The sequence below is a fragment of the Panthera onca genome, chromosome E2 (assembly GCF_046562875.1).
Source record: "Panthera onca isolate mPanOnc1 chromosome E2, mPanOnc1 haplotype 2, whole genome shotgun sequence".
In the NCBI taxonomy this organism is placed as follows: domain Eukaryota; kingdom Metazoa; phylum Chordata; class Mammalia; order Carnivora; family Felidae; genus Panthera; species Panthera onca.
In genome coordinates this window covers 11,692,532-11,717,040 of record NC_138353.1, presented here as the reverse complement: position 1 = coordinate 11,717,040, position 24,509 = coordinate 11,692,532, and the positions used below count along the sequence as shown (strand labels likewise).

Here is a 24,509-nt window from a genome sequence, read left to right as displayed (position 1 = left end):
TGAGTTCGAGCCCCGCATCGGGCTCTGTGCTGACAGCTCGGAGCCTGGAGCCTGCTTTGGATTCTGTGTCTCCCTCTCTCTCTGCCCCTCCCCTGCTCATGCTCTGTCTCTGTCTCAAAAATAAATAAAACATTAAAAAAAAAATTATTTTTGAAATAAAAATAGACATTTAAAAAACTTTTTAAATGCACACAGAATAAATATATATCCTTTTTTCCATACTAAGTAACATCTCAGACACACTGTTCTTCACTATACTTATATAACTAAGATTTCTGGAAATTCTGAGAGAGCACCTTTATTATTATTATTTTTAATGTTTATTTTTGAGAGACAGAACACGAGTGGGGGAGGAGCAGAGAGAGAGGGAGACACAAAATCGGAAGCAGGCTCCAGGCTCTGAGCTGTCAGCACAGATCCTGACCTGGGACTCGAACTCACCGAAACACGAGAGTGGTTAAGTCAGACCCTTAACCAACTGAGCCACCCAGGCGCCCCCAGCAAGTGCCTTTAGTCTTTTTACAGCCACATAGTAAGTACTCCCCAGGGGGACATCCAGGACTCTTTCAACCAAGCCCCCACTGGACAGATGTTTGTAGTGTTTCCGCCCTTTTCCCATTACAGTGTCCTAATGAGTGGCCTTGCTCCCTGTCACCCAGCTCCTATTGACCCACGAGTGTAGGACACACTCCTGGAGGTGAAATTGCGAGTCAAAGACTATGCGCCCCCTGCTGTCGCCATTGATACTGACAACCGGTCCTGTACAGACTGTGGATGGCACAAGCACCCGGGACTCGAGAGAGTGGACCCCGAATTTGGGCGTGGAAGTTGCAGAAATCACAGAAGATTGAGAAAACCACGATCATCCGTGTTGGGCCAGGAAGGGGAGAGGGTCAGGCGGAGAGGCGAAAACAGCCCCAAGCCCTGCCCGGGCACTGCTCCCAGGGGAGGAAGGGGTGGGGGGTGGGGGTGGGAGGGGGTTCCAAGCCGGTACTACCCCACCTAGAGGAGGCTCAAGGTCCTGGAAACCTCCAGGTGGCAGACGGCTTGGACCGACGATCGATCCTGTGCTCCCGAAAACCTGAGTGGGAAACGAGGTGACCCAGCAATTGCGCTTCCAGGCAGAGACCCAGAAAAATTGAAACGAGGTCACCAAACACCTGTACATCGGTGTTCACAGCCGCACTATTCACAATGGCCGAAGGTGGGGACGCCCCAGATGCGCGGCAATAAATGATAACATGGGGTGTATCCACCCACACAGGGTGGAATATTACTCAGAGATAAACGGGGTGGAGCACTGTCTGGCTACAACACGAATGAACCCCAAAAGAGTGAAAGAAGTCAGCCACAGAGGGCTACAGAGGGTAGGATTCCGTCTCTAGGCAAAGTCCAGAGTAGGCGAATCCACACAGACAGGAAAGAGGTGAGGGGTTGCCAGGACCTGGAGGGAAGGGGATGATGGGGAGTGGCTGCTCAATGGGTTCAAGGTTTCCTTTTGTTGTGATTTAAAAATAAAAAACAAAACACACACACACACACACACACACACACACACACACAACCAGACAAAAACAAAGCAGAACAAAACAAGTTCTGGAAATAGTGGTGACGACTGCACAGCACTGTGAACGAGCTAAACGCCGCTAAACTGCACACTTTCAAACAGTTAAAACGATCCATTTGGCGTGTTAGCTTTACCACAATAATAAAAAAAAAAAAAACTCTAAATTTTTATAGAAAAAGAATTTTTAAGTAAAAAAAAAAGTGACAGAAAGCAGGTTAGTATTTGCCTGGGTCCTAATGATGAAGTTTTGGGGGTGATGGGGGGTTCGTGGGGTCCGAAGCCAATGGCCAAGAAAGAATTCTTGAAGACGTCTTTGGTGCAAAAAGGTGATTTTATTAAAGCAGGGGGATAGGACCCATGGACAGGAACAGCTGCTGCATGGGGACATGACAGGTTATTCATTATTTACCCTCAGATTGGGAGGAGGTCAGGGATAGAGTCTCTAAGGAACTTTGGAAACAAGGTTTCCAGGATGTTGAAGGGCTAGCTGTTGCTAGGGAAACACCATTTATTACCTTTCAATAAAACCTCAGTCATGAGACCCTTCAGATGTATATGGGGGGGGGGGGCATAAACTTGGAGTAGGATTGCCAGCATGTATCTTGGGGCAGCTGAGAAAAAAGAAGTAGACTTACAGGATCCTGGGGGTTCAGGATAATGTTAAGCCAAGATTCCCTTTTGCCCCCAGCAAAGTGTCATCATCCAGGCAGCTGAGCTCCTGGAGGGAGGTCACTCTGTCGGTTTCAAGGACGTGCCAATGGGCTGGAGGTAGTAAGGGAATTTAAGTTTTCATTTGCCTTAGTTTCCCACAATCACCGTGGCAAGCACTTAAACCCCTTTTCTTTGTTCGTGGAGGGGAGGAGGAGGGGGGCGGGGGGGGGGCTGTGACGGGGAATATCACCCATATCCCGCCTGGGGGGGGGGGGGGCAGCCTGTATTTTGCCCTCAGCTTGCCCCACCTCCCTCATCACGAGCATATAAGGGATCAATAGAAAACGGGCTTCGTTGAGATTAAACAGGCAAATTATTTCATAATTTGTCCAAACCACATATTTCTGTTGTTTTCCAGCGATAGCTTAATATAATATAATATAATATAATATAATATAGTTAATTAAACTGTAATAATGAAACGTCAGGAGAAACATTGGGCAGCTAATATGCATGTGAAAAGATGTTCAGCTTTACCAGGATTTCAGGAAATGCAACGATTACCATAATGAAATTTGCAAAACTCCACATGTCTGAAAATAGCAGCTGTGGACGAGGAGGTGGAGACTCGTGAGATCTCATACGTGGGATGTGGGAACGTCGACTGATGCCACAGCTGTGGACAATGTCTGGTAGATTTAGGGGACGCCGACCCCAGGGAGCTGTTATACACAATGACACTTGCAGTCAGGTAGTCTGGGTTCAAATCCTTCTTAACCTAATCATCATAAACTTTCGATTCCCTGTTTGTAAATTAAGATACTGAATTAAGCTACTTTATACAGACGTTAGCATTACATCAGTTAATATATGGAACCGATTGACGCACGTAGTCTTAAAGCAATGCCCGGTTTGATCTGTGAAGGTTATGCAGGGAATTTTAATTCTTTCAACATTTATTTTCGCTTGTTTCTTTGCAACGCCTTGGAAGCAAAGTGGATGATGTCACGTTTTGTAAACTGTGTGTCGAGTCACAGACGTTTATGTTATTTCATTTGAACGGTTCAATATCCTGGAGTTCTATCTTAAACATATATATGTAGATTTCCACACCTCAGCTCTTAGGGGCAGGATTTTTAGGAACCAATTAAATTCACGAAGTGAAGGATGGGTGAATTAAGAAGGATGGGTTAAAGAAAAAAAAATAGTATTCTAACTGTAAAGAAAACGATTATTTAACGATGCCTGTTAAAGCACCCGACAAGATTCTTGCCTGGCGGAGGGCAAGCAGGGGTGATCAGACAGCACCTAGGGGGGAGGGGTGGGGGGAAACGAGGAACCTGATCAGACGTGGAGGGCTGAACAGCTATCAAGGGTGAGGGGTTCTGGTTAAACTGACTTAGGAGGATACTTGCCAAAATTGGACAAAAGAGAGAAGAACACAGCGGTCCAAAAGTCAGGCCTCGTAGGAAGGGCTCAGGGGAGCCTAGGGAGACTCCAGACACTGGGAGAACCTTCATCAGTATATAAAAATGGGATGGTGAGGGTGCTTCAGGGGCCAAAAGCAGAGAGGGCCCTCCCTCCCCACCCCCGCTCCCCAGGCTGAGATTAAACACAAGGAACTGGACTGTCTGTTTCTACTCCAGGCACCGCGTGTGGAGCTCAGCTCTGCTTCTCTGCAGTTGGTTCTGTTTTCCACCGCGTATTGGCATCGGCCTCCGGCTGGCGCCAAGATGGCTGCTGCATTCCAGCCATCGCAGCCAGACCCAGATCTGGAAAAACAGATGACCGTGTCCTGGGTGAACTTCCCCAGCAGCCTCCTCTCGGATCTCATTGGCCGGCATCGCCCACCGCCCAACCAATCCCCAGCGAAAGAAGGAGACTGCCCGGGGGGGGGGGACTCGGACCCATCAGGATCTGCCTTCTGAAACTGGGCAAAAACCCAGAGGAAGGCTGCAGAATGACAGAATGGCTGACAGCAGAAGTCTGGACCTCTGGTATTTTTTTAACCGGTGAACCTCTCTGGGTAGTTAGAAGATGGTTTAATTTTATACTCTTCTTTTTGCGTTCAAACTGTCTAAATTTTCTATATTAAACCTTTTCTTTTCATAATGCAAAAGGAATCAGTCATTATTTGAGAGAGAGAGAGAGAGAGACAGAGAGAAGCTTCAGCACCTGGAAATTCCAGAATAATAGGCTTTGCTTTACGAACGGCCTAGCACTACTTACGGAGCCTTCACTCCAAGAGGTTAGCAGTGAAAATGTACCAGAATCCCTCTGACCCCCTAACTTCCACTCCTGCTGTGCAACCAAATTCCTACCAGAATGAGGCTGGTTCGGGCAATCTTGTTGGGGCCCAGGCTTGGAACTGTCTCCCCGGGGCGGCCCCACTTGGAAATGACGGCCGGGTTTGCAACCACCTCTCTCTCAAGCAGAGAGAGGAAGTTTCAAAACTGCAGCCAGAAGGCCTGAGGGTAAATCCCCGTGGACACTAAACATCGCACAAAGCCTTCAAGGCATCAGGGAGCTTTCGCGAGGTGGGGGGTTGGAAACGCCTGGGGGGGGGGGGGATGCACTTCCCTTGAGCAAGGTCACAGAGGGGCAGGGAGAATTCTGGAAGGAGCGCAAGTCCAAAGACAAGGTCAACACCACCACCACCGCCAGACGTCTGTTGTGTGCTTTGGGGGCCTCTTGCGTGAGTGTCTCCTTACCCCTCGCGGCAGCCCCGTGAGGTGCGGATGCTTGTCCCCACTGTCCAGAGGAGGACAGCCAAGGCTCAGAGAGGTGAAGTCACCTGCAGCCAAGATCCCACAGCCGAGTGATAGCGGAGCCCGGCTGAGTCAAGCTCAGCAGCTCGCCACAGGGACTCTGCGATTGTTTAGCGGGGCTGGGCCACCCCACCCTAAGGTGGTTCAAAGTCAAGATTTTTCTCCAAGTCGGGCTGGGCACCGCATGGAAGAGCCTACTTGGGATTCTCTCTCTCTCTCTCTCTCTCTCTCTCTCTCTCTCTCTCCCTCTCCCTCCCTGCCCCTCCCCCCCCAGTGCACTCTCTTTCAAAATAAGTAAACAAACAAATTTCAGGGACACCTGGGTGGGTGGCTCAGTCAGTTAAGCGTCTGACTTTATCTCGGGTCATGACGTCACAGTTCGGGGGTTCAAGCCCCGCATCCGGCTCTCTACTGACAGCTCAGAGCCTGGAGCCTGCTTCCGATTCTGTGTCTCCCTCTCTCTCTGTCCCTCCCCCATTCATGCTCTGTCTCTCTCTGTCTCAAAAATAAATAAACCTTAAAAAAAAAAAAAAATTTTCTTTAAAGTGGCCAGTTTGAGAAATTAATTTTTTTTTTTGAGAGAGAGACAGAGAGGGAGGGGGTAGGGGCAGAGAGAGAGAGAGAGAGAGAGAGGGAGAGAGACAATCTCAAGCAGGCTCCACACTGTCAGCGCGGAGCCCAAGGTGGGGCTCGAATCCCCGAACCGTGAGATCATGACTTGGGCTGAAACCAAGAGTCAGATGCTTAACTGACTGAGCCACCCAGGCGCCCCTGAGAAACTAATTTTTTTTTTTTTTAATTTATTTTTGGGACAGAGAGAGACAGAGCATGAACGGGGGAGGGGCAGAGAGAGAGGGAGACACAGAATCGGAAACAGGCTCCAGGCTCCGAGCCATCAGCCCAGAGCCTGACGCGGGGCTCGAACTCACGGACCGCGAGATCGTGACCTGGCTGAAGTCGGACGCTTAACCGACTGCGCCACCCAGGCGCCCCGAGAAACTAATTTTTGAGGCATTAATTTTAATTAATTTAAGGGCATATTTCAATTGCCATATGCGGCTACTGGCCAAAGTATCAGCACAGCCCTGGACCCTCCATCACCTAGACCCTGTCCTAACAGAGCTCAGAATTCCAGTCGATCCCTCCTTCTTCTCCAGCCTCACCCCCTCCTACTCAGACCCTCCCCAGCCAGAATCTGCAGCCTCCACGCCCTTTCAAGTGCTGTTAACAATGCTTGGCATAAACCTCACCCCACCCCACTGCACCTGTCTCCTTGCTACTCCTATTCTGTTCCGTCGTCTCCTCCTCCAGGAAGCCCTCCCTGCCCCTCAGGCTGAGTGAGGCATCGTTTTGGGCTCTCCCAGTCCCCTGGGCTCCTCCGTCCCAGCGCTGATCCCTCCGGATCATCATTGTCTGGGGATGGGTCTGTTCCCCTCCCCAACATAGACACAGAACTGTGAGCCCGACTGTGGACGGAGGGCAAAGCAAGAGCTGTCTCAGTCGTCACTGTGTCCTCAGCACCACCCAGCGTGGGGCTGGGCATAAGGAGCGTGTGTTGGAATGAATGAATGGATGGATGAATGAATGATGCTTTTGAAAAACTATGCTAAAAGCTTTCTTCAGAGTAAACCAGCCACATCTCCACCTACTGGTGAAGTCACATCTCCACCTACTGGTAGGCTTGCCTCCTCCCTTGAGCCTCAGTTTCCTCCTCTGTGAAATGGGCACAGTTATGCATGGGGGATGTTGGATGAGGGGGTTATGTTGGGGCTACATGCGGGGAGCTGCCTGGCCCGGGGAGATTGCTCAGTCACACTGGGTGGGGAGAAGAGAGCGGTTGGAGGGGATCAAGGGAGGAGTCCTGGGAAGCCCCAGGAGGCTCCCCAGTCACCCTGGAAAACTGGTTCAACCAGTGTCGGCAGCCATCCCAGGGAGCACGGGTGAAGGCTCCAGAGCCTGCGGAAAGGGGGTGCTGGGGCTTGGTCAGCCTCGGCCATGTCTGGGAGGCACGCCCAGGACCCCCACTGAGCTGGCCCACTTCTGCCAGCTGAGTACCCGCAGTGGCCCCCGCCACCAAGATGGCAAGTCCTGAGGGGGCCCGACGCCACTTCTCAAAGGGCCTCCTGCTCTCAGGTAAGGAGGAAACACACCCCAGGGCTGAGGGGGGAAGGCAGGACTCAGCCCAGGGGCTGAGGTTTCCTCTTAGAAGAAGGGAAGGATGGTCAAGGAAGACGACATTATTAAGAGTAAGATCGGGGAGGGCTGGGGAGGATGGTGAGCTGTAGAATCACACCCCATCCCTAATTTTAACTATGGAACTTTCTAGAATGTCAGGACCACGAGGACAGGTATTTTGTTTGTCTGTTTGGGGGCTGGCGAGAGGGGGTTGTGTGTGTGTGTGTGTGTGTGTGTGTGTGTGTGTGTGTTCGTCCTATTTGCAGTATCACACGTGATCATCAAACTGCGGCTAGAATGTTCACGCCCATTATTGCAAATTCAAACCCCAGAAAAAAACTGTTGCTGGTAATTTACTGAGGTCAGGATCGGACTGCCTGGTACAAGGCTGTACCCACAACCGGGCAGGTTCAGCAACACGGGAGCCTTTCCCCGGACCGTCATGGGGACAGGAATTGATCTGTATTTGTTTCTGTGCTGTATCCCCTGTGCCTAGAAATCTAGAGAATTTTAGACATAGCATATATAATTGGTACTATAACATAACTAATATGTATGTCCGTAAGTATTGGTTAGATGGATGAATGAATGAATGAATGAATGAATTCAGAGAGTCCATGAGTTTAGAAGCAGACCACATAGCACCTTAGGGCAGAAAAATCTGCTGGGCCAATGGGATAAGAAACCTGGGGCTTTCATATCTGGGTTCCCACTCCTGACCCCGGGGCAGACATCACTAATCAACCCCAGCCCTGCTTCCCCTAAACACCATTCAGAATCCTTGTCCCCAGATGAGGACACAGAGGGAGGAAAATGCTATGATCCCTGCCCAACACCTCTGATGTCAGCCACCCCTGTAACCCCCCCGCAGCCTCAATCCTGGCCCTCTGGGTCCCCCAAGGCTCCCGGGCTGCCCTCCGCATCCAGAAGATTCCAGAGCATCCTCAAAAGAACCAGGACCTGCTCCTGTCTGTCCAGGGCATCCCAGACACCTTTCAGGACTTCAACTGGTACCTGGGGGAGGAGGCCCACGGTGGCACGATGCTCTTCACCTACATCCCCGAGCTTCAGCGGCCCCAGAGGGACGGCAGTGCCATGGGGCAGCGTGACATCGTTGGCTTCCCCAATGGCTCCATGCTGCTGCATCGGGCCCAGCCCACCGACAGCGGCACCTACCAGGTAGCTGTCACCATCAATCCTGCCTGGACCGTGAGGGCCAAGACCAAGGTCCAGGTGGAGGGTGAGTGTTGCCCCGTCGAGCAAGGGAGTGGGGAGGCTAACATGCCCTGACATCTCCCACGGCCAGGGTCTGCGCCCATACCGCCTCGTTCGGCTCTCTCCTTCACCCGTTCAACGCCTACTGATTGAGCACCTACTGTGTGCCGGGCCCTGAAGCTATCACTTAATCCTCACTGGTAAAGTATCTATTGACCGCCTGCCTTGTGCCAGACCCCGAGCCGGGCCCTGGGGAACGCACCGTCTCTTTTACCGCTCCCACGCCTTCCCTAATAGGATATTTATTGAGCTCCTACAGTGTACGTGGTCCTAAGGGAGCAATCCACTCGGGGCAAAGTGCGAGAGAGGGGGCGGTGGACAATGGCGATGGCCAGCAATTCCTGGGCACTCGTCACTTGGGCACACTTACGCGAGAGCATAGCCTCCCGACCTGGGCCCTGTTAACATTTTGGACCGGCTGAGTCTTTGTAGGACAGGGCTGTTCTGCGCGCCGTAGGATATTCAGAGACTTCCCCGGCCTCTACCCACTAGATGCCAGGAGGCTTCCTCCAGCTGTGACCACCAGAATTGCCCGCCGACAATGCCAAACGTCGCCCCTGAGATTGAGAACCACTGCTCGATATTAACTCATTTGTGTCTTTAAAAAAAAAAGATACAGCCCCCTGGCTGGCTCAGCTGGCAGAGCATGTAACTCTTGGTCTCGGGGTTGTGAGTGTGAACCCCACGTTGGGTGTAGAGATTCCTTGAAAATAAATAAGTCAACTTTAAATTTTAATTTACTTTAAAACCCCCCGTGTAATGTCCTACACCAGTTACATCTCAAAAGCGCCGGGAGGGGGGGGGGGAAGAACTTCTCAGCCCCCCCCCCCCCCAGGCCGACTTGGTCATTAACCATCTGTGTCCCCAGAGGACTCTGATCACGACATTACTTCTGTGATTTTCATAACGTCCTCTGACTTATCACGTTGCAAACGTGTCTCCCTAGGATGGAATTTTCTTCAGAGTGAGAGAGCGAGAACGTAGTGGTCCTTTTATCGTCCAAATTCTACCACAGTGCGGGGCGGGGTGGGGGGGGGGGGAGGACACAATGGATTCTCAGTTAATGTTTGTTGAATAAATAAATGAGTGAAAACTTTCTAGGCCAAAAACTCCACGAGGCAGGCACGATTTTTGTTTCCACTTTACAGATGAGGAAACCAAGGCACAGAGCACGGTAGAGTTGGGACTTGATCCCACAAAGTCATAATGCCAGAGTCTGGGAGCTTAGCCATTTCCTCCCAGAGAAGAGAAAGAAAGAAAACCGCCTCACCTCCATTCATATGTGGGAGGCGATAATGAGCACGGAAATGATAAATGAAGGCCATATTTCAGAGACATTAAGAATAATAGCGCTAACTTTATTTGGTGCTTATCACATGCTTGCTTTATGTATAACTCATTGAATCCTCACTGCAGGCCTGAGTGGGAAATATCATCAGACTCATTTTACAGATGAGGCAATTGAGGGGCAGAGAGATTATGATTTACCCAGTAAAAAAAAAAAAAAAAAAAAAAAAAAAAAAAAAAAAAAGATTAAACAGGATGATGTAATCTGGGACGGGAGGTCATCAGGTAAGCTTGCTGAAGCAGTGACATTTGAGCAGAAGGAAGGAAAGGAGCCCTGCAGATTTCTGAGGGACAGAAGAGGCAACAGCAAGTGCAAAGGCCCTGAGGCAAGTCTAGCCTGGTGTGTTGAAAGCATATAGACAGAAGGATGCCGTCGCCATAAGGCAGTGTGCGAGTTGGGTGTTAGGGGTCGAGGCCTGAGAGGCACACAGGGGCTGGGCTTGTTGGCCGCGGGGAGAATGAGAGAAGCCACTAGAGGGTATTAAACAGAGGAGTGATCTGATACCCAGTTTACCCCACCCATGGTTAAATCTCCATTGTATTCAGAAGGAAGCTGAGGCTCAGGCAGTTTAAGGCACGTCCCCAATATTAGCTTCAGGGCTGGGATTTGAATGCACGGCTGCCTCTGGAGATGCCAAACTGCTCATTCACTGGTTCCTTCAGCAAAGATTCCCCCACGAGCCTCTGCCCCAAGGCCGCCTCTGCATCTGGACTGCCCTGATCAGAGCTAGGACACAGTGGAGACTGAGACAGCCCTGACCCTGCCCTCCCGGGGCTCACAGCCCAGCGGGGGAGACAGATAATAACTAATAATCACACACAAAAAAAACAGGTCATCAGGAACAGTGCAGGGACCGCGAAGGAAAAGTCACACACGGGGATGATGAAATTATAAGTAGCAGTAGTAGGGAGGTTACCCCGGAAAGGCGCTCCTTCGACAACGCTTGATCATTACTGATAATTCTAAGTCAAGGGGAAAGGAGCTTTGGGAGATGTTCGGGTCTGTGCAAAGGGCCAGTGGCAAGAAGCTGTGGGATTCATGCACTGAGCAGGCAGGAGGCCAGCACACCTGAGGCAGGAGAGCAGGAGGGACACCCTAGGCCAGCGCTGGGGGGTGTTTTCAAGCCCAGGCGCAGGTTGTAAGGACAGAAGCTCTCTGCCAATGACTCACAGTGTAGGGAGCCTTGTAGAACCCCGGAGGAAGCCCCTGGAATGTCGGCCCTGGGAGGCCTGGGTTCACAGCTGTCTCCTGGGAGCCTAGAACGGGGCCAGACACACTGTTGAATAAATGAATGGGTGGGGAGCCCCGCAGAGCTGATGGGAAATAGAAGTTGTCGGAAAGGCAAGGGCTCCTTTCTCCTCCAGGGGGCGCCACCTCTGACCGCATCCCGTCTTCATGGCTGGGGATTCCTGCCAGACCTCAAACCGGGTGTCAGCCCAGGCTTCTTTGCATATTTTGAATCTCTTCTTCCAAAAGGCAGAGATGGAAAGGAAGAGAGCTGGGGCGCCTGGGTGGCTCAGTTGGTTAAGCGTCCGACTTCGGCTCAGGTCATCATCTTACGGTTCGTGGGTTCGAGCCCCGCACCGTGCTCTGTACGGACAGCTCAGAGCCTGGAGCCTGCTTCGGATTCTGTGTCCCCCTCTCTTTCTGTCCATCCCCCGCTCGCCCTCTGTCTCTCAAAAATAAATAAGCATTAAAAAAGAGAGAGCTGAAGAGACAGAGAGACGGAGACAGAATCTGGCTGATCCAGCCTGGCCTGGGGTTTCCTTCCCCTTGAGTGAAGGGTCTACCCCCTTGTCCAAGGGGCTGGGATCAAGGAGAACAAACAAGATGGGAAGTCAGAGGCCTGGGGATCAGGACTGCACAGATGATCAAGGACTCAACACCTGCTCTCCTCATAATAATCATAATATGAATCTATTGTTTTGTTCACCATGAATCCCCTAGGGCAGAGCAGTGCTTAGCACACAGTAGGTACTTCATAAGTATTTGTAGCTCCGCCTCTCGTCTATGAGCACTTACTGGATGCCGGGTACCTCTAAGCCAAGTCCTTTGCTGACCTCGCTTCATTCCGTTCCCACAAGAACTGGCATGATCCTCATTTTACAGAGAGGCGAACGGCCCCCCCACCACGCGGCTGGGAAAGGCAGGAAACCGAGGCCCCAGCTGGGTCGGAGTTCATGTCCCTGGCCCTCTGCCACCTGGTTCTTTCTCAGCCCCAGTGGAAGCCACTCCCTTGTGGGAAATGCCAGAGGGCTGAGCCCAGGGAACAGGAAGCAGAGCCCTTAGGCCAAAGGAAGAGCAAAGGAAAAAGACGGAGGTAACGAGGTAACGAGGCACGGGCTTGGGCGTGTCCTCAGGGCAGGACGGGTCTCCTCGGCAGCCAGGGCTTTTATACGAGGACAGCGGTGGCCCTAAATCCAACCCCTGGGTGGGGGACGTGGTAGGGAGCTCTTCCTGAGTTCCGGGCAATCCCCACACTTTATCTCCCTTAATCATGAAGGAATTTGTGTGCCTTTAGTGGCTGGAAAGGGGCTTAACACAGGCTGCTGCGGGCTTGCAGAACCCCCAGGAGGCCGAGAACCAGAAACAAGGTGCAATCTACTTAGGGAACTCTCCAGCCAGAGCAAAGCAAGCATTGCCCGCAGTGTCAGCCCGGGGCCCAGAACCCCTGCCTGGGTGGGGGGGGGGGGGGGGGGGGGCGGGGGACTGGCAGGCTGCATTCATTCACTCACGCTTGCATTCATTCATGCATTCAAGAAGCATCTATTGGGCCCCTCCTGTGCTCCAGGCACTGAGCGTACAAAAGGAACAGACAGAGAGCTCCGTGCTGGGGCGGGGAGCGTTTATATGTGGGTGGGCGTGTCCCTGAGCACGGAGCCTGGGTCACGTGACCGTGCCCACGAGATTAAAAAAGGCTAAGGGAGTGAGTCTCGGGCAGAACTCCCCAAGTGGAGGACTCACAGGCTCAGGGCAGCCTGTGACAGCACAAGAAAGGCCCAGGGCACGGAGGTCCTATAGCTGTCCCCAGTGTACGGATGAGGAAACAGAGGCTCGGCGAGATGAAGTCAGTTGCTCGAGATCCAACAGCCGTTAAGCAGCCTAACCCAGGCTCAAAAGCCAGAGGGGGATCACGGTCGTTTACAGCTGGTGTCTGTTCCCCCGTAAATCTAGTCGTGGGGGCTTGGGACCTTCAAGCAACCTTGCACGGGTTCCTCGAAGCCTTCCGGGCCCTCTGACGCCCGAGGCAGTAAACTACAGAGCCCAGCTCCCCTTCACTGAACACGCGCAGAGTGTTTCACACGCATTTACCCTTTGTGTCCTCCCAGCCACGGCACGACGATCCCCATTATACAGATGGAGAAACGGAGGCACAGAGAGTTTAAGTAACTTCCCCCAGGTCACCCAGCTAAGGAGCAGCAGACGCAAGACTTGAACCCAGGCTGGCGGGCTCCGGAGCCCACACTTTTATGACTTGATTCTGCCTCATCATTAACTACCACCATCGAGGGCTAAGTGGATGGTGTCACGGGTTTCATACTCACCGGCAGTACTCCCCTTTCGTCAAACGGCCGAACCTTTCAGAGCCTCTGGTCCCCAAATGTCTGTAAAGCGGGGGCAATTACACCTCCCACCATGGGTCGCGGTGAGGACTGGTTGGCAAATCCATGCGAAGCTGCTGCTTTCGAAGCTGTGGAAAATCAGCAAAGAATGAGACCAGTGAGAAAAGCAAAGGCTATTTATTCGGAGTTCGCTCTAGCGAGGGAGTCAGCCACTCTCGCTTGCATTTGGGCAGAGGCTCAAAGACAGGCAGAGGGGGGTGCGAAAGCTTCGTGGTGGAAAAAAGAGAAGGCTTCAGCTGTGCCCTGATTGGAGGCCGTTGGCCCGGGGAACCTAGAAGGCGATTGGTTAGGCTGCGTATTTGGCTTTCTCTGATTGGTCCGAAGTTAGAAGCAGGGACGAACCTTAGGGAAGCTGTTGGTTGTTAATCAAGTCCCGGCCATTTAAGGCCCATTCTTGCAGAAGTGGCTGTTTGTGGTCCTGGATGGTCGCTGGAGATAGCAATCCTGTTTCCTTTAAGTCTGACCCAAAGCAGGCTGGCTTCCTGGGCTGTTTATAAGAGGGTCGGTTTTCTAGGCAGCGCACTGCAGGCTGTGGGTCAAAATTCTATTTTTATATATGGTCTGGCTGTTGTCCACTTGTGTGATGGCCTCTCAAAGCACTTTTTTCAGATGTATTTGTATCTAATCAAAGATACATATGGAGGGGCGCCCGGATGGCTCAGTCGGTTGAGCATCTGACTCTTGATTTCAGCTCAGGTTATGATCCCAGAGTCATGGAATCAAGTCCCGTGTCAGGCTCTTCGCTGGGCACGGAGCCTGCTTAAGATTCTCTCTCTCTCTCTGTCTCAAAAAGATACACATGGATAAATACAATCCATGGAAGAAGGCTCTGATGATGCTCTGTTAAAGAACAGAGTATAGATGGTCCCAGTGACCAGGAAAGAGAAAAACCAAAAAGCAAACTTTGGAAAGAAGTTCCTGGAACAGTTCCTGGAATTGTTGCTTCCTGGAAGAAGAAACAGAATGTGGGGCTCTGTTCCAGTGGTATAAGAACCACCACCATTGTATTGTGTTCATGAGTCCGGGGATTAGGAATTCAGACAAGGCGCGGCAGGGAGGGCCTGTCCGCTCCATGATGTCTGGGGCCTCGGATGAGAAGACTCAAAGGCTGAGAGGTTGGCTCAAACGCTGGAGGCTGGAATCATCCAGAAGCGTCTTCACTCACATGTGTGGAGGCTCATCCGGGCTGTCAGCTGGGAACTTAGCTGGGACCATCCACCAGATCACTGTTGTGTGGTGTCCCCAGTGTCACTGCTCGGGCTCCCTCACAACATGGAGGCTGGGTTCTTAGGGAGAACAAACAGAGAGCAGGTGTTCCAAAAGACCAAGGCAGAAGCTCCATGGCTTCTTCTGACCTAGCCTGGGGAGTCACACAGCATCATTTACATTGTATTCTTTTGATTACAAGCAAGCCACTAAGATTAGTGAAGATTCGAGGGAGGGGCATTAGACCCTTCTCCTACGTAAAAGAATGGCAAGTTCATACCACAGCAGAGATCCTGTTGCAATCAACTTGGAAAAATACAGGGATTCACAGCCTCCCTCTTTGCAAGCTCACCGTCTATAGTAAAAGGCAGAAAATATAACAAGTTATAAAAAGAGGACGCTCAGTCACGTGAATCAGGCAGGGTTCTTGCTACAGCAACAGAAACTGCTTCGAGCTGATTTAAGCAGCAAAGAAATAGACGAAAGGATCCTGAACAGCTCAAAGATCTTCCAGGAGGGCAGGGAACGGAGCTTGGGAGGTGTTGCATGTTGAATGATGTCGCCTCAAAAAGACGCTAAGTCCGAACCCTCAGGACATCAGAATATAACCTTATTTAGAAATAGCATCTTATAGAGGTAATTGAGTTAAAATGAGGCCACCAGGCTCCGCCCTAATCGGATACGTCTGGTGTCCTTATGAAATGGGGAAATTCACGGGGTGCCTAGGTGGCTCAGTCAGTTAAGCATTTGACTTTGGCTCAGGTCATGATCTCATGATCCGTGGGTTCGAGCCCCGCATCGGGCTCTGGGCTGACAGCTCAGAGCCTGGAGCCAGCTTGGGATTCTATCTCCTCCTCTCTCTGCCCCTCCCCTGCTCATGCTCTGTCTCTCTCTGTCTCTCAAAAGTGAATAAACGTTTGGGGTTTTTTTTTAATTTTTTTTTAAGACAAAGCAAAGCCACAATGAGGCGTGGCTTGTAAAAAATGGAGAAATTCGGACACAGAATTTTGCCTGTGAAATTGCCCAGCGTTCCGACGTCAGCAACAATGATCAACACAGTGCTCTAAGGCATGTTTCAATGAGCTGCCGGTGCATGGAGGCTTTAAAGGAGGCTGGAAAATGTCTTTGTTTGGGGGAGACCTCCGCCTAGCTAAAGCTCAGGGTTCTCTTTCCCAGGGAGGAGACATGATCGATGCCTTCGGGGTAGCAAGATGACTCCAGGGTCCCCAAGCCTCAAGACCCACGGCTTCCAGAAGGGATCCTTTCCCCACCCCTATTCTGAACCACACCCCTTCGCCTCATTCTGATTGGACCAACGGGAACCAATCACGAAGGCCAAAGGAATGCAGAGCGCTGATTGGCTTACGGCTGAACTGTTCCTGCCGCTTGCGCGCGCGACTAGGGCCGGGATATCCCCAGGGAACGCACTGCAGGGGTGGAGGTGAAACAGGAAAGGAATCGATTTCGGTGAGGCCGACACCGGGGAGACAGCGGACTGGCATATCAGACACGGTCTCCAAAGTGCCGAAAACACTTCTAGGTTTCTATAAGGAAAATGTGGGCGAAGGGCAGTGGGTACACGCAGGTGGGCAGCCAAGGTCAGGTCCATCGTTGCCTCGGGGTCAGTCACAGGGGCCTTGCTGGCTCGGGGCAGTTCCTCCTGCTTGAGGGGGTAGTTCCGGTTCCCATCACAGGATGCCTCGCATGCAGGGTCTGTTGCCCGAGTTAAGAGTCAAGCTCTGTTGCCCGAATTAAGAGTCAAGCTCTGTTGCCCGAGTTGAGTCAAGCTGGAAAAAGGAATTTCGTCTATTAGCAAGTACAGCCTGAGGTCAGAAGGGAGGTAGTGGGAGCTCTTTCATGTCCAGGCTGCCAGCCTGAATCAACTCCTCGCATGATGAAGCGAGTAAGCTGTGAAGGAAATGCCTATCAAGAGTCTCCTTGGCCTGGGATTGTCAGAAAAGACTTCCGGAGGGAGCTGGGAATGGTAAATTAAGCAGGAGTTCTGTATAGCGCATGGAGAAGAGTGTGCCAAGCGGAGGGAACAGCCTGGGCAAAGGCTGGGCAGCCCAGAGTGTGAGGAAAGGAGCCGGGGGTGACGGGACTGCGTGGGTGGACAGGGCAGCAGAGGCCAGAGCAAGCAGAGCCAGGAGCAGGGGCCCTGGATGCTGCAAGAAGACTGGGCAACAAGGTCGGGGTAGGGAGGACAGGAACTGGGAGGCTGCTTGAGTCAGCCAATGGTGGGGGGAGGGGAGGGCTGGGCCCCACCTCCCTAGTCACTCAGCAGAGCCACTGAATTTCCACATGCTGTTGTGGGGATTCAAAAAGGTAGAAGGTAAAAAAAAAAAAAAAATAATAATAATAATAATAATAATAAAACAAAAAGGTAGAAGGTGGGGCACCTGGCTGGCTCAATCCATAGAGCATGCGACTCTTGATGTCAGGGTTGTGAGTTCAAGCCCCATGTTGGGTGTGGAGCCTACTTGAAAAAAAAAAAAGAATTTTTTTTAAAAAAGGGAGAAGGTGCAAAAGTTGCTGACGCAGTGCCTGGAAGACGGACTGTTCTCTCCTCTGCCCAAATGCAACCCCTCTGGGCCTTGGTGTGCACAACTGTAAAATGGGCCTGACTTAGCCACCTCCCTGGGCTGTGGGGGCAACGACCATATGTGCCGAGACAGGAACTATCCTCTTCCTCCCAGTGAGAAGATTACATTTGAAAAATGGGCTTTGGACACTTAGAAAAGATCAACTTTCAGGGAAATGGATGAAATCAGCAAATATTGATGGATTTAGTTACGCAAATATATACAACGGCACCCTAGTCTGTTTGGAAATAACAGTCCTCACTCGCGCAGAGCCTGAAACAGTTGATTCCCACCCTTCAGGGGCTCCTGGGACACGGGTGCCTTTTTGGAAGCCACACAGAGTGGTCATTAGGAGCTCAGGTGGCCCAGGGGTAATCCCAGCACTGCACCTACTGTGAGCCATCAGGCAGGTTAGTACGCCTCTCTGTGCCTCGGTTTCCTCCTCTTGAAAATGGCACAGAATCTACTTTGCTGGAAAATTGAAAGAGCAGTGTGTGTGTGTGTGTGTGTGTGTGTGTGTGTGTGAACTCATTCAGTCTTCACAACAACCCCACAAGGTAGATATTCTTCTTATCCCCAATTTCATAGATTGGGAGAGGCACGGAAGGTTGAGTAATCTGCCCAGGGACTTGAACCCCAGCATTCTGACCTCAGAGTCTGCGAGCTTAGATGCCAAGAAGGGCTGGGACATAGCAGGTGCTCAGCTTGATATTAAAGGCTGGAGGTCCTCGTGGGGGTGGGGGGTGGGGGGTCAGAAGTCAGGCAGGCTTCGTCCCAAACCTGGCAGCTAGTGTTTGAGAACCCTGTGAGTCGAGACCCTATGTCCCCGACAAAACATAGCCCAGAACCTCATCCTGGGGGTGTCATCAACTGAGGCAAGAAAAAGCAGGTCGGTGGGGTGGGGTGAGGTGGGGGGAGTGTGTCCGGAGGTTTCTGATGTGCCGAGGATCGTAGGAAATCTCAGGGAAGCAGAGATTTCGAGGAGGGGAGAGCCGAGGGGTTGCATCTGGGGAGGCTGAGTTTTATGTGCAGCAGAATCAATCAGAGAGTCAGATGCTCAGCTCTGGAAAGCGGGAGAAAGCTCTGGGCTGGGAAAATGAAATGGTATCGGTGCTCTACAGACAGTCACTGATGCAGGGGTGAGGGGGGGGGGGGACGCCCTCCCAGGACATCTCACAGGCCTCTTGCTCTCTCCCATACCCCTCAGAAAAGCATGAGGAGCTGCCCATTACACACCTGCCCATGAGCGCTGGGATCATGGTTGCCATCATCATTGGATCCCTTGCCGCTGGGGCCCTCTTCATCGGGAGCATTGCCCATCTCCTGTTAACAAGAAGCTGGAGGGGCCAGAGCCACAGGTACAGGGGCCCCAGGCCTCTCTCTCCTTCCCTCTGTCTTCTTCCCCACCCCTTGGGTCCCACTGGTTGATCCTTCCATGAGTCACGCCATCTGGCGCATACACAATCTCATCAAATCTCGGAACTCTTGAGGCGAAAAGGATCTTTCTAGCCTGTACGAGATAGGCGTCTGCACTCCCAGGGACAGAAACCCTACCTCTGAACGGGCTTACAAAAAATTAGAAAGTTTTTTTTTTTTTTTTCCTCCATGAGCTTCAGGTATGGCTGGATCCAGAGGCCCGATTTTTGTCAAGAGCCTTCTCCATACACCTCTCGACTCCGCTTTTCTCTGTGGTGGCTTCATTCACAGGCAGGCCCTCCCCTTGTGCAGTGTGATGAGACAGCTCCCCGGGGGCTCCAGGCTTCTATCCCACCAACTGGGCCACCACAGCAAGCAGACCACACCTTGTCCCTAACACTTCCAACCAAAGCCTCAGGGCTGCTTCTCACTGGCTTAACTTAAATCACATGTCCTTGTGCAGACCAGCCGCTGTGGCCAGGTGCTAAAATACCCTGATTGGCCAAACTTGGGCTATTTGTGCGGCTCTGGAGCCAGAGACAGACCCAGCTCCACGTGACCAAATGGGTTCAAAGGGGGGAGGGGTCCCCCCCCCCAAAAAAAATACACTTTATTGGCAAAGAAGCCGAGTGGATGGTGGGCAGGCAAAGGCATCAGGCGGTGCCTCCCTCTGCCCCCGGGGAAGGTGGGGAGGATGGAGAAGGGCCTGCTTTCCCAGGGGACTGTTTCTGAAAAATTCCTTCCTCATGAAATCAGCCTCTTGAGAACTTTCTCTCGTGACCTTGGTTCTGAGCTGCTGGCCGACGAGGAATTTCTCCACCCTCCCTAATATCCAGAAAATGAAGGCAGCCACTTTACCTCCTCGTCCTACTCTCCCTTAGGTGCTGTGGTCTCTGGTTCTTGATCCTTCTACTTGTCTTTCTCCCGGCATGCTCCAATTTAGGGGCGGTGAACAGCTTTCGCCTCCCAGCTCAGTTGTGCTCAGTGAATCAGTCAACACACACCTGTTGAGGGCCTACTGGGTGCCCTAGAGAGCTTGGCGGAAAAGGAGTTGGAGGCCGGGCTGAGTTCCGTGGGAACGGATGCTGTGATCGATTAGTCATGTCTGCCATGGCTGGAAGGAGGGTATTAAAGGCACCTAAGCCATCCTTGCTGTGCCTCCTTCTTAGCTCACAGCTGGCACAAAAAGAGGTGATGTGGGTCCCTAATGCTCCTGGGGGCTTCCCGGGTGTAATCTGAAACCAGCCCCCAAACACAGAGCGGAGGGAGAGACTGAAGAAAGAGGCCACTCCCGGTCAGTAGGGACAGTTTCACGAAGCAAAGAAAACCTAGATACGAGGTTTGTCTGGGGCAGCAGCTAAGGAGGAGGTCCTAACTGGGCTCAGTCACGTCCACCGTGCAGGTGTCCTCAGCACCACATGCCATCTGAAGGCCATGTCCTGGGAGCAGAAAAGGCAGGTAGAACCCACATTCCCAGGACAGGAAAGGGGGCGAGGAGCCCCCAAAGGCCTGTGTCCAGCTCAGGGGTCAATCGGTGATCACATCTTTTTTTTTTTTTTTTTTTTTTTTGTAATAACATTTACTTATTTTTGAGAGACAGAGAGAGAGATAGAGCACAAGCAAGGGAGAGGCAGAGAGAGAGGGAGACACAGAATCCGAAGCAGGCTCCAGGCTCCAAGCTGCCAGCACAGAGCCCGACATGGGGCTCGAACTCACGGACTGTGAGATCATGACCTGAGCGGAAGTCGGACGCTTAACCAACTGAGCCACGCAGGCGCCCCGTCGAGCTACAGATTTAAACCATTGGCTTTCATTTTCCTCACTTTCTACTTAAGTCAAGTTTCATTACAATATGGCAGCTTCTGTCTCCTGCTTCCACTCCCACCCCCCTACCCCCACCCCAGTCTGTTCCCCATTCAGCAGCCAGAAAGATCCGGTGAAAATCAGTCAGTTTGGGTCCCTCAGAGTCAAGGCCAAAGTCCTCACCATGGACACAAGACCTAGCTTGACCAACTAACCCCCTCTAACCTCCCCTCTTCCCCCTCTCCCCCTTACACTCTCTGCCCCAGCCACACCCCTGTCTTTGCTGTTCCTTTGCTATTCCTGCTCCTGCCTCAGGGCCTTTGCACAAGCTGTTAGAACTCTCTTCCCATGATTTCTGCATAGCTGATTCCCTTGCCTGCATCAGGCCTTTTCTCAAATGTCACCCTCTCAGTGAGGCTCCCCACACCATCCTATTTGAAACTGCACGCACACCCCCTCTACCCTCTGCCCCTTTCCACCTTCATTTTCCTTCATAGCACTTTTCACTCCCTGACCTTCTACTGCCAGTCACTTATATGACTTCTCTCTCTCTCCCCACTAGAATGCCTGCTCCAGGAGGCCAGGGGTCCTTGTCGGTCTTGTTCCCAGCTGTGTCCCCAGTGGCTTCAACGGGGCCCAGCCCACGGTCTGTGTTCTGTAAATATTTGTTCAGTGAGTTGATGAATTTGCTGCAATGATGTCGAGTGTATTTTTTTTTATTTTTTTTAAAGCTTATTTATTTATTTTGAGGGAGAAAGAGAGAAGGAGGGAGAGAGAATGAGCGGGAGAGGGGCAGAGAGAGAGAGAGAGAAAATCCCAAGCAGGCTCCATGTGGTCAGAGTGGAGCCCGACGGCAGGGCTCGATCCCACCAACAGTGAGATCATGACCTGAGCCAAAATCAAGAGCCGGATGCTTAACTGACTGAGCCCCGCCGGGGCACCCTCAAGTGTGTTTTTTAAATAAGGGTATCCAGGGGCGCCTGGATTTAGATGGTCTGTATGAATAGTGGCATCGGTCGTTGGCACACAGTAGTGGCTGGGGAAACTGAGGAAGGGCTCTGTGGCTGGAGATTATGGGAGAAGGGGCAGGGGGGATGGGGCACGTCTTGTCCTGACTCACTCTGAAGCAGGGACCAGACCATCTCTCTCTCTGATGGGAGGATGGGCTTTCCAGCTTCTCTGAGTCTCTCTCCGCCCACCTGAGCGCCCTAACACAGGCCCCCCTCCGTGTGTCCCCAGGACGACAACCACAGAGAAGCCAGAGGCGCAGCCCAACCACAATGCCGGTAAGCCGGAAGTCCCTCCTCTTCCAAAACTCTCACCCTGTCACTCCTCTCTGCTCAAAGGCCCTCCATGGCTCCCCAGTGTCTGTAGGACGGGCTCAGCCTCCTTAACATGGCTCTCAAGACCCCCATACGCTGGTCCCCACCATCTTTCCTGGCTTCGTCTCCCACATATAACATTCCCAGCCTCAAAAAGAAAACAATAAAAAACAGACTATATATATATATAATGCAGACAGGCCAAACATATCATCGCCCTTCAAACACGAGGCTGTTTCCACCAGGCCTCTGCACCTACTCACTCTTGCTTTTGCGTAGCTCTCTCTTCAGTCTCAGACGTCCCCTCCTCCAGGAAGCCCACCTTGACCCACCTCCAGGAGCCCTGGGGTCCGCCACTCACCCTACCCACTCTGGGGACAGACCTGGCTCCCCCACCAGACTGTGAGCCCCAGGAGGGCAGGGCCAGCACTGCCTCGGTCACCGCTGTGTCCCCAGCACCGGGCTGGGCAAGAAGAGGGCTTTGCACAAATGTTGGCCGAACGAATGAATGCCGACAGCAGCCAGCACGGGCCTGTGGGCCACCTGTCAGCCGGTTCCTCCCTTGTCCTCTGCTTCAGGTGACGAGAACATCTACGAAGTGATGCCATCTCCGACCCTCCTGGTGTCCCCCCTCGGTGACCCGGGGTCTGCGAACACCGCCATGGTGAGCCCCGCCCCCTCCCCCCAAAGCCCACCTGGTGCCTCCCCTGGGAGCCCGCTGTGGGGCCCGGCACCTTGTCCCACACAAGTCGCATGGGAACGCGACTCTCTCTGGGATGCTCCCTGCTCTCGAGCCACCGGGAAAAGAGACCGGAAGGGACCCAACCTAAAGAGCCTTTGTCTCTGGGGCACGGAGGCTGGTGGGGGGACTTTATTTTCTCTGCCGCTTGGCTGTAGTTTCTACGCGGAGCAGATACTCCCCTTATTATCGGTGGGAAGGGCTGATAATAAGAAAGAGTGAACTGAACGAGAGCGGCAATTTCAAAAGCTGAAACGGAGAAGCTCAGAAGGGCAGGTGTGGACGGGAGGCCGAGCGCTAAAGGGGTCATGGACGTGCCACCGCCGGTGCCTGTCCTCACAGCAAAGGTCAAAGGTTGGAGGTGCCCGGCTCACCCGTGCTCTTCCCTTGCAGCCCCTGCCCCTGCCCGAGAACCACCACTATCAGGTGCGGAGCTGGGAAGCGGGAGGGGAGGGGAGGACGGCGGGGCGGGAGGGGCCCCCTCACCCACCGTCCACCTGCTCTCAGGGTCCGTAGTTGTACACGGTACAGCCTCTCCCCTCCTGGGGAGGCACTTTCCTCCCTCTTAGAAGGATTCCAAGGCTGTGAGTTTGCACAGGAGGAAATGAAGCCCAGAGAGGCAAGGGCGGTGCCCAGGGTCACACAGCAGGTCGGGGCCTGCGTCAGACCCCACCGCGGGGAGCCCGTTCTGGGTCTGGGTCCCAGCCCCTCTCTGTCCCCTCCTGTCTGCCCCTGGATCTCTGTGTCCCCGTGTGTCTGTGTGCATTTCTCTGCGTGTATCTCTCAGCCTCTGCCTGGCTCACCCCTGACCCTGACCCCCCCACCCGCAACCCCCTTCTCTCCCTCCCCCACCAGGACCTGCTGAACCCCGACCCTGCTCCTTACTGCCAGCTCGTGCCAAGGCCCTGAAGGGGTCCCAGGGCCCTGGAAGGGCGACGGCCTCAGCCCTCCCCTGGGACCTGGCGCCCGCAGAAAAGCCGTACCAGAGACCCCACAGGACCAGGCCACCAGGGCCGTGGGGCCAACGAGGTGGACTCCAATGAAGACTTGGGCAGGTGTCCCGGGCGGGGGGCAAGAGATCATGATGGGTCTGAGTATACAACCCACACTCAGTTCTGGTCCTTCCAGCAACCTGGCCTGGGCCACGTGCCTGTGAAAGACAGGCTTTCCTTGTCCCAACCCAAAGTACCCCCACACACACTGGATACTTGGCGGGGGGGAGATACTTGGGGCTTGGGCCTGCCTCTAGCCAGACCTCACCGGCGCCTACTTGGCCGGGCTTCTGACCGTCAGCTCGCGACGCCCCACCCCTGCTCCCTGGTTGTCCTTGGAGCCCCTCGCCCCTTGGGACAAGGCAGCCCCCCACCACACAGGCCCCCTAGGATAAGGCACATGGCAGGGAGGGCTGGCCTCACGGGCTGTGACCCCAGACGACAGACCTGGTCAGTTACCGGGTAAGACCCCTTCCCTGCCCAGGCAGGGGCAGACCCCGCCCCTCTCCAGACTCCGTCTTTCAGAACCTGTGGCCAATTTCTGCCCATTGCCCCCACCCCCGGCCCGAATCGTACCAAGGCCCTCTCTGCCCCCACCCAACCCCAGGCCCCAAATGTGGGCCCAGTCTGTAGCCCCTTAATTTATTCACTCACTCAGCAATAAACAAGCCGCGTGTTATGCGCAGTTCTGGATCTTGCAGCTTTGGGAGGGAACAAAACAGACAATCCCTTCTGTTCCCCTAGAGGGGCGCTGTGGCAGGGGAGAGAGTCAACGAGCGAAGTAACACACGTGGTGTGTTGGATGGTGATGAGGCCACTGGGGAGATAAAGAGAGAAGGGGGGCTGGGAATATTGAGGGATTGGGATTATATTTTTTTTGAGAGAGAGAGAGAGTGCGCATGTGTGTGCAAGTGAGGGAGGGGCAGAGGGAGCGGGAGGGACAGAATCCCAGGCAGGCTCCACACTCAGTGTGGCGCCCGACGCAGGGTTCAATCCCAGGACCGTGAGATCATGACCTGAGCTGAAATCAGGATTTGGATGC

General features: G+C 53.0%; 1 protein-coding gene and 1 non-coding gene across 2 annotated transcripts; one reads left to right on the top strand and one right to left on the bottom strand.

Annotated features, from left to right (window-relative positions):
* The first annotated feature begins 6,469 nt into the window (after positions 1 to 6,469).
* Positions 6,470 to 24,408, top strand: CEACAM19 (CEA cell adhesion molecule 19). The gene is made up of 8 exons (XM_078439701.2): positions 6,470 to 7,119; positions 8,033 to 8,401; positions 18,403 to 18,553; positions 20,977 to 21,060; positions 21,654 to 21,700; positions 22,315 to 22,400; positions 22,869 to 22,901; positions 23,331 to 24,408. The coding sequence occupies exons 1-8, from the start codon at positions 7,065 to 7,067 to the stop codon at positions 23,382 to 23,384; spliced, it is 879 nt and encodes a 292-aa protein (XP_078295827.1). The 5' UTR covers positions 6,470 to 7,064; the 3' UTR covers positions 23,385 to 24,408.
* LOC132674907 (small Cajal body-specific RNA 16) lies at positions 7,416 to 7,602 on the bottom strand. Its single transcript, XR_009608639.1, has one exon.
* Positions 24,409 to 24,509: the final 101 nt, after the last annotated feature.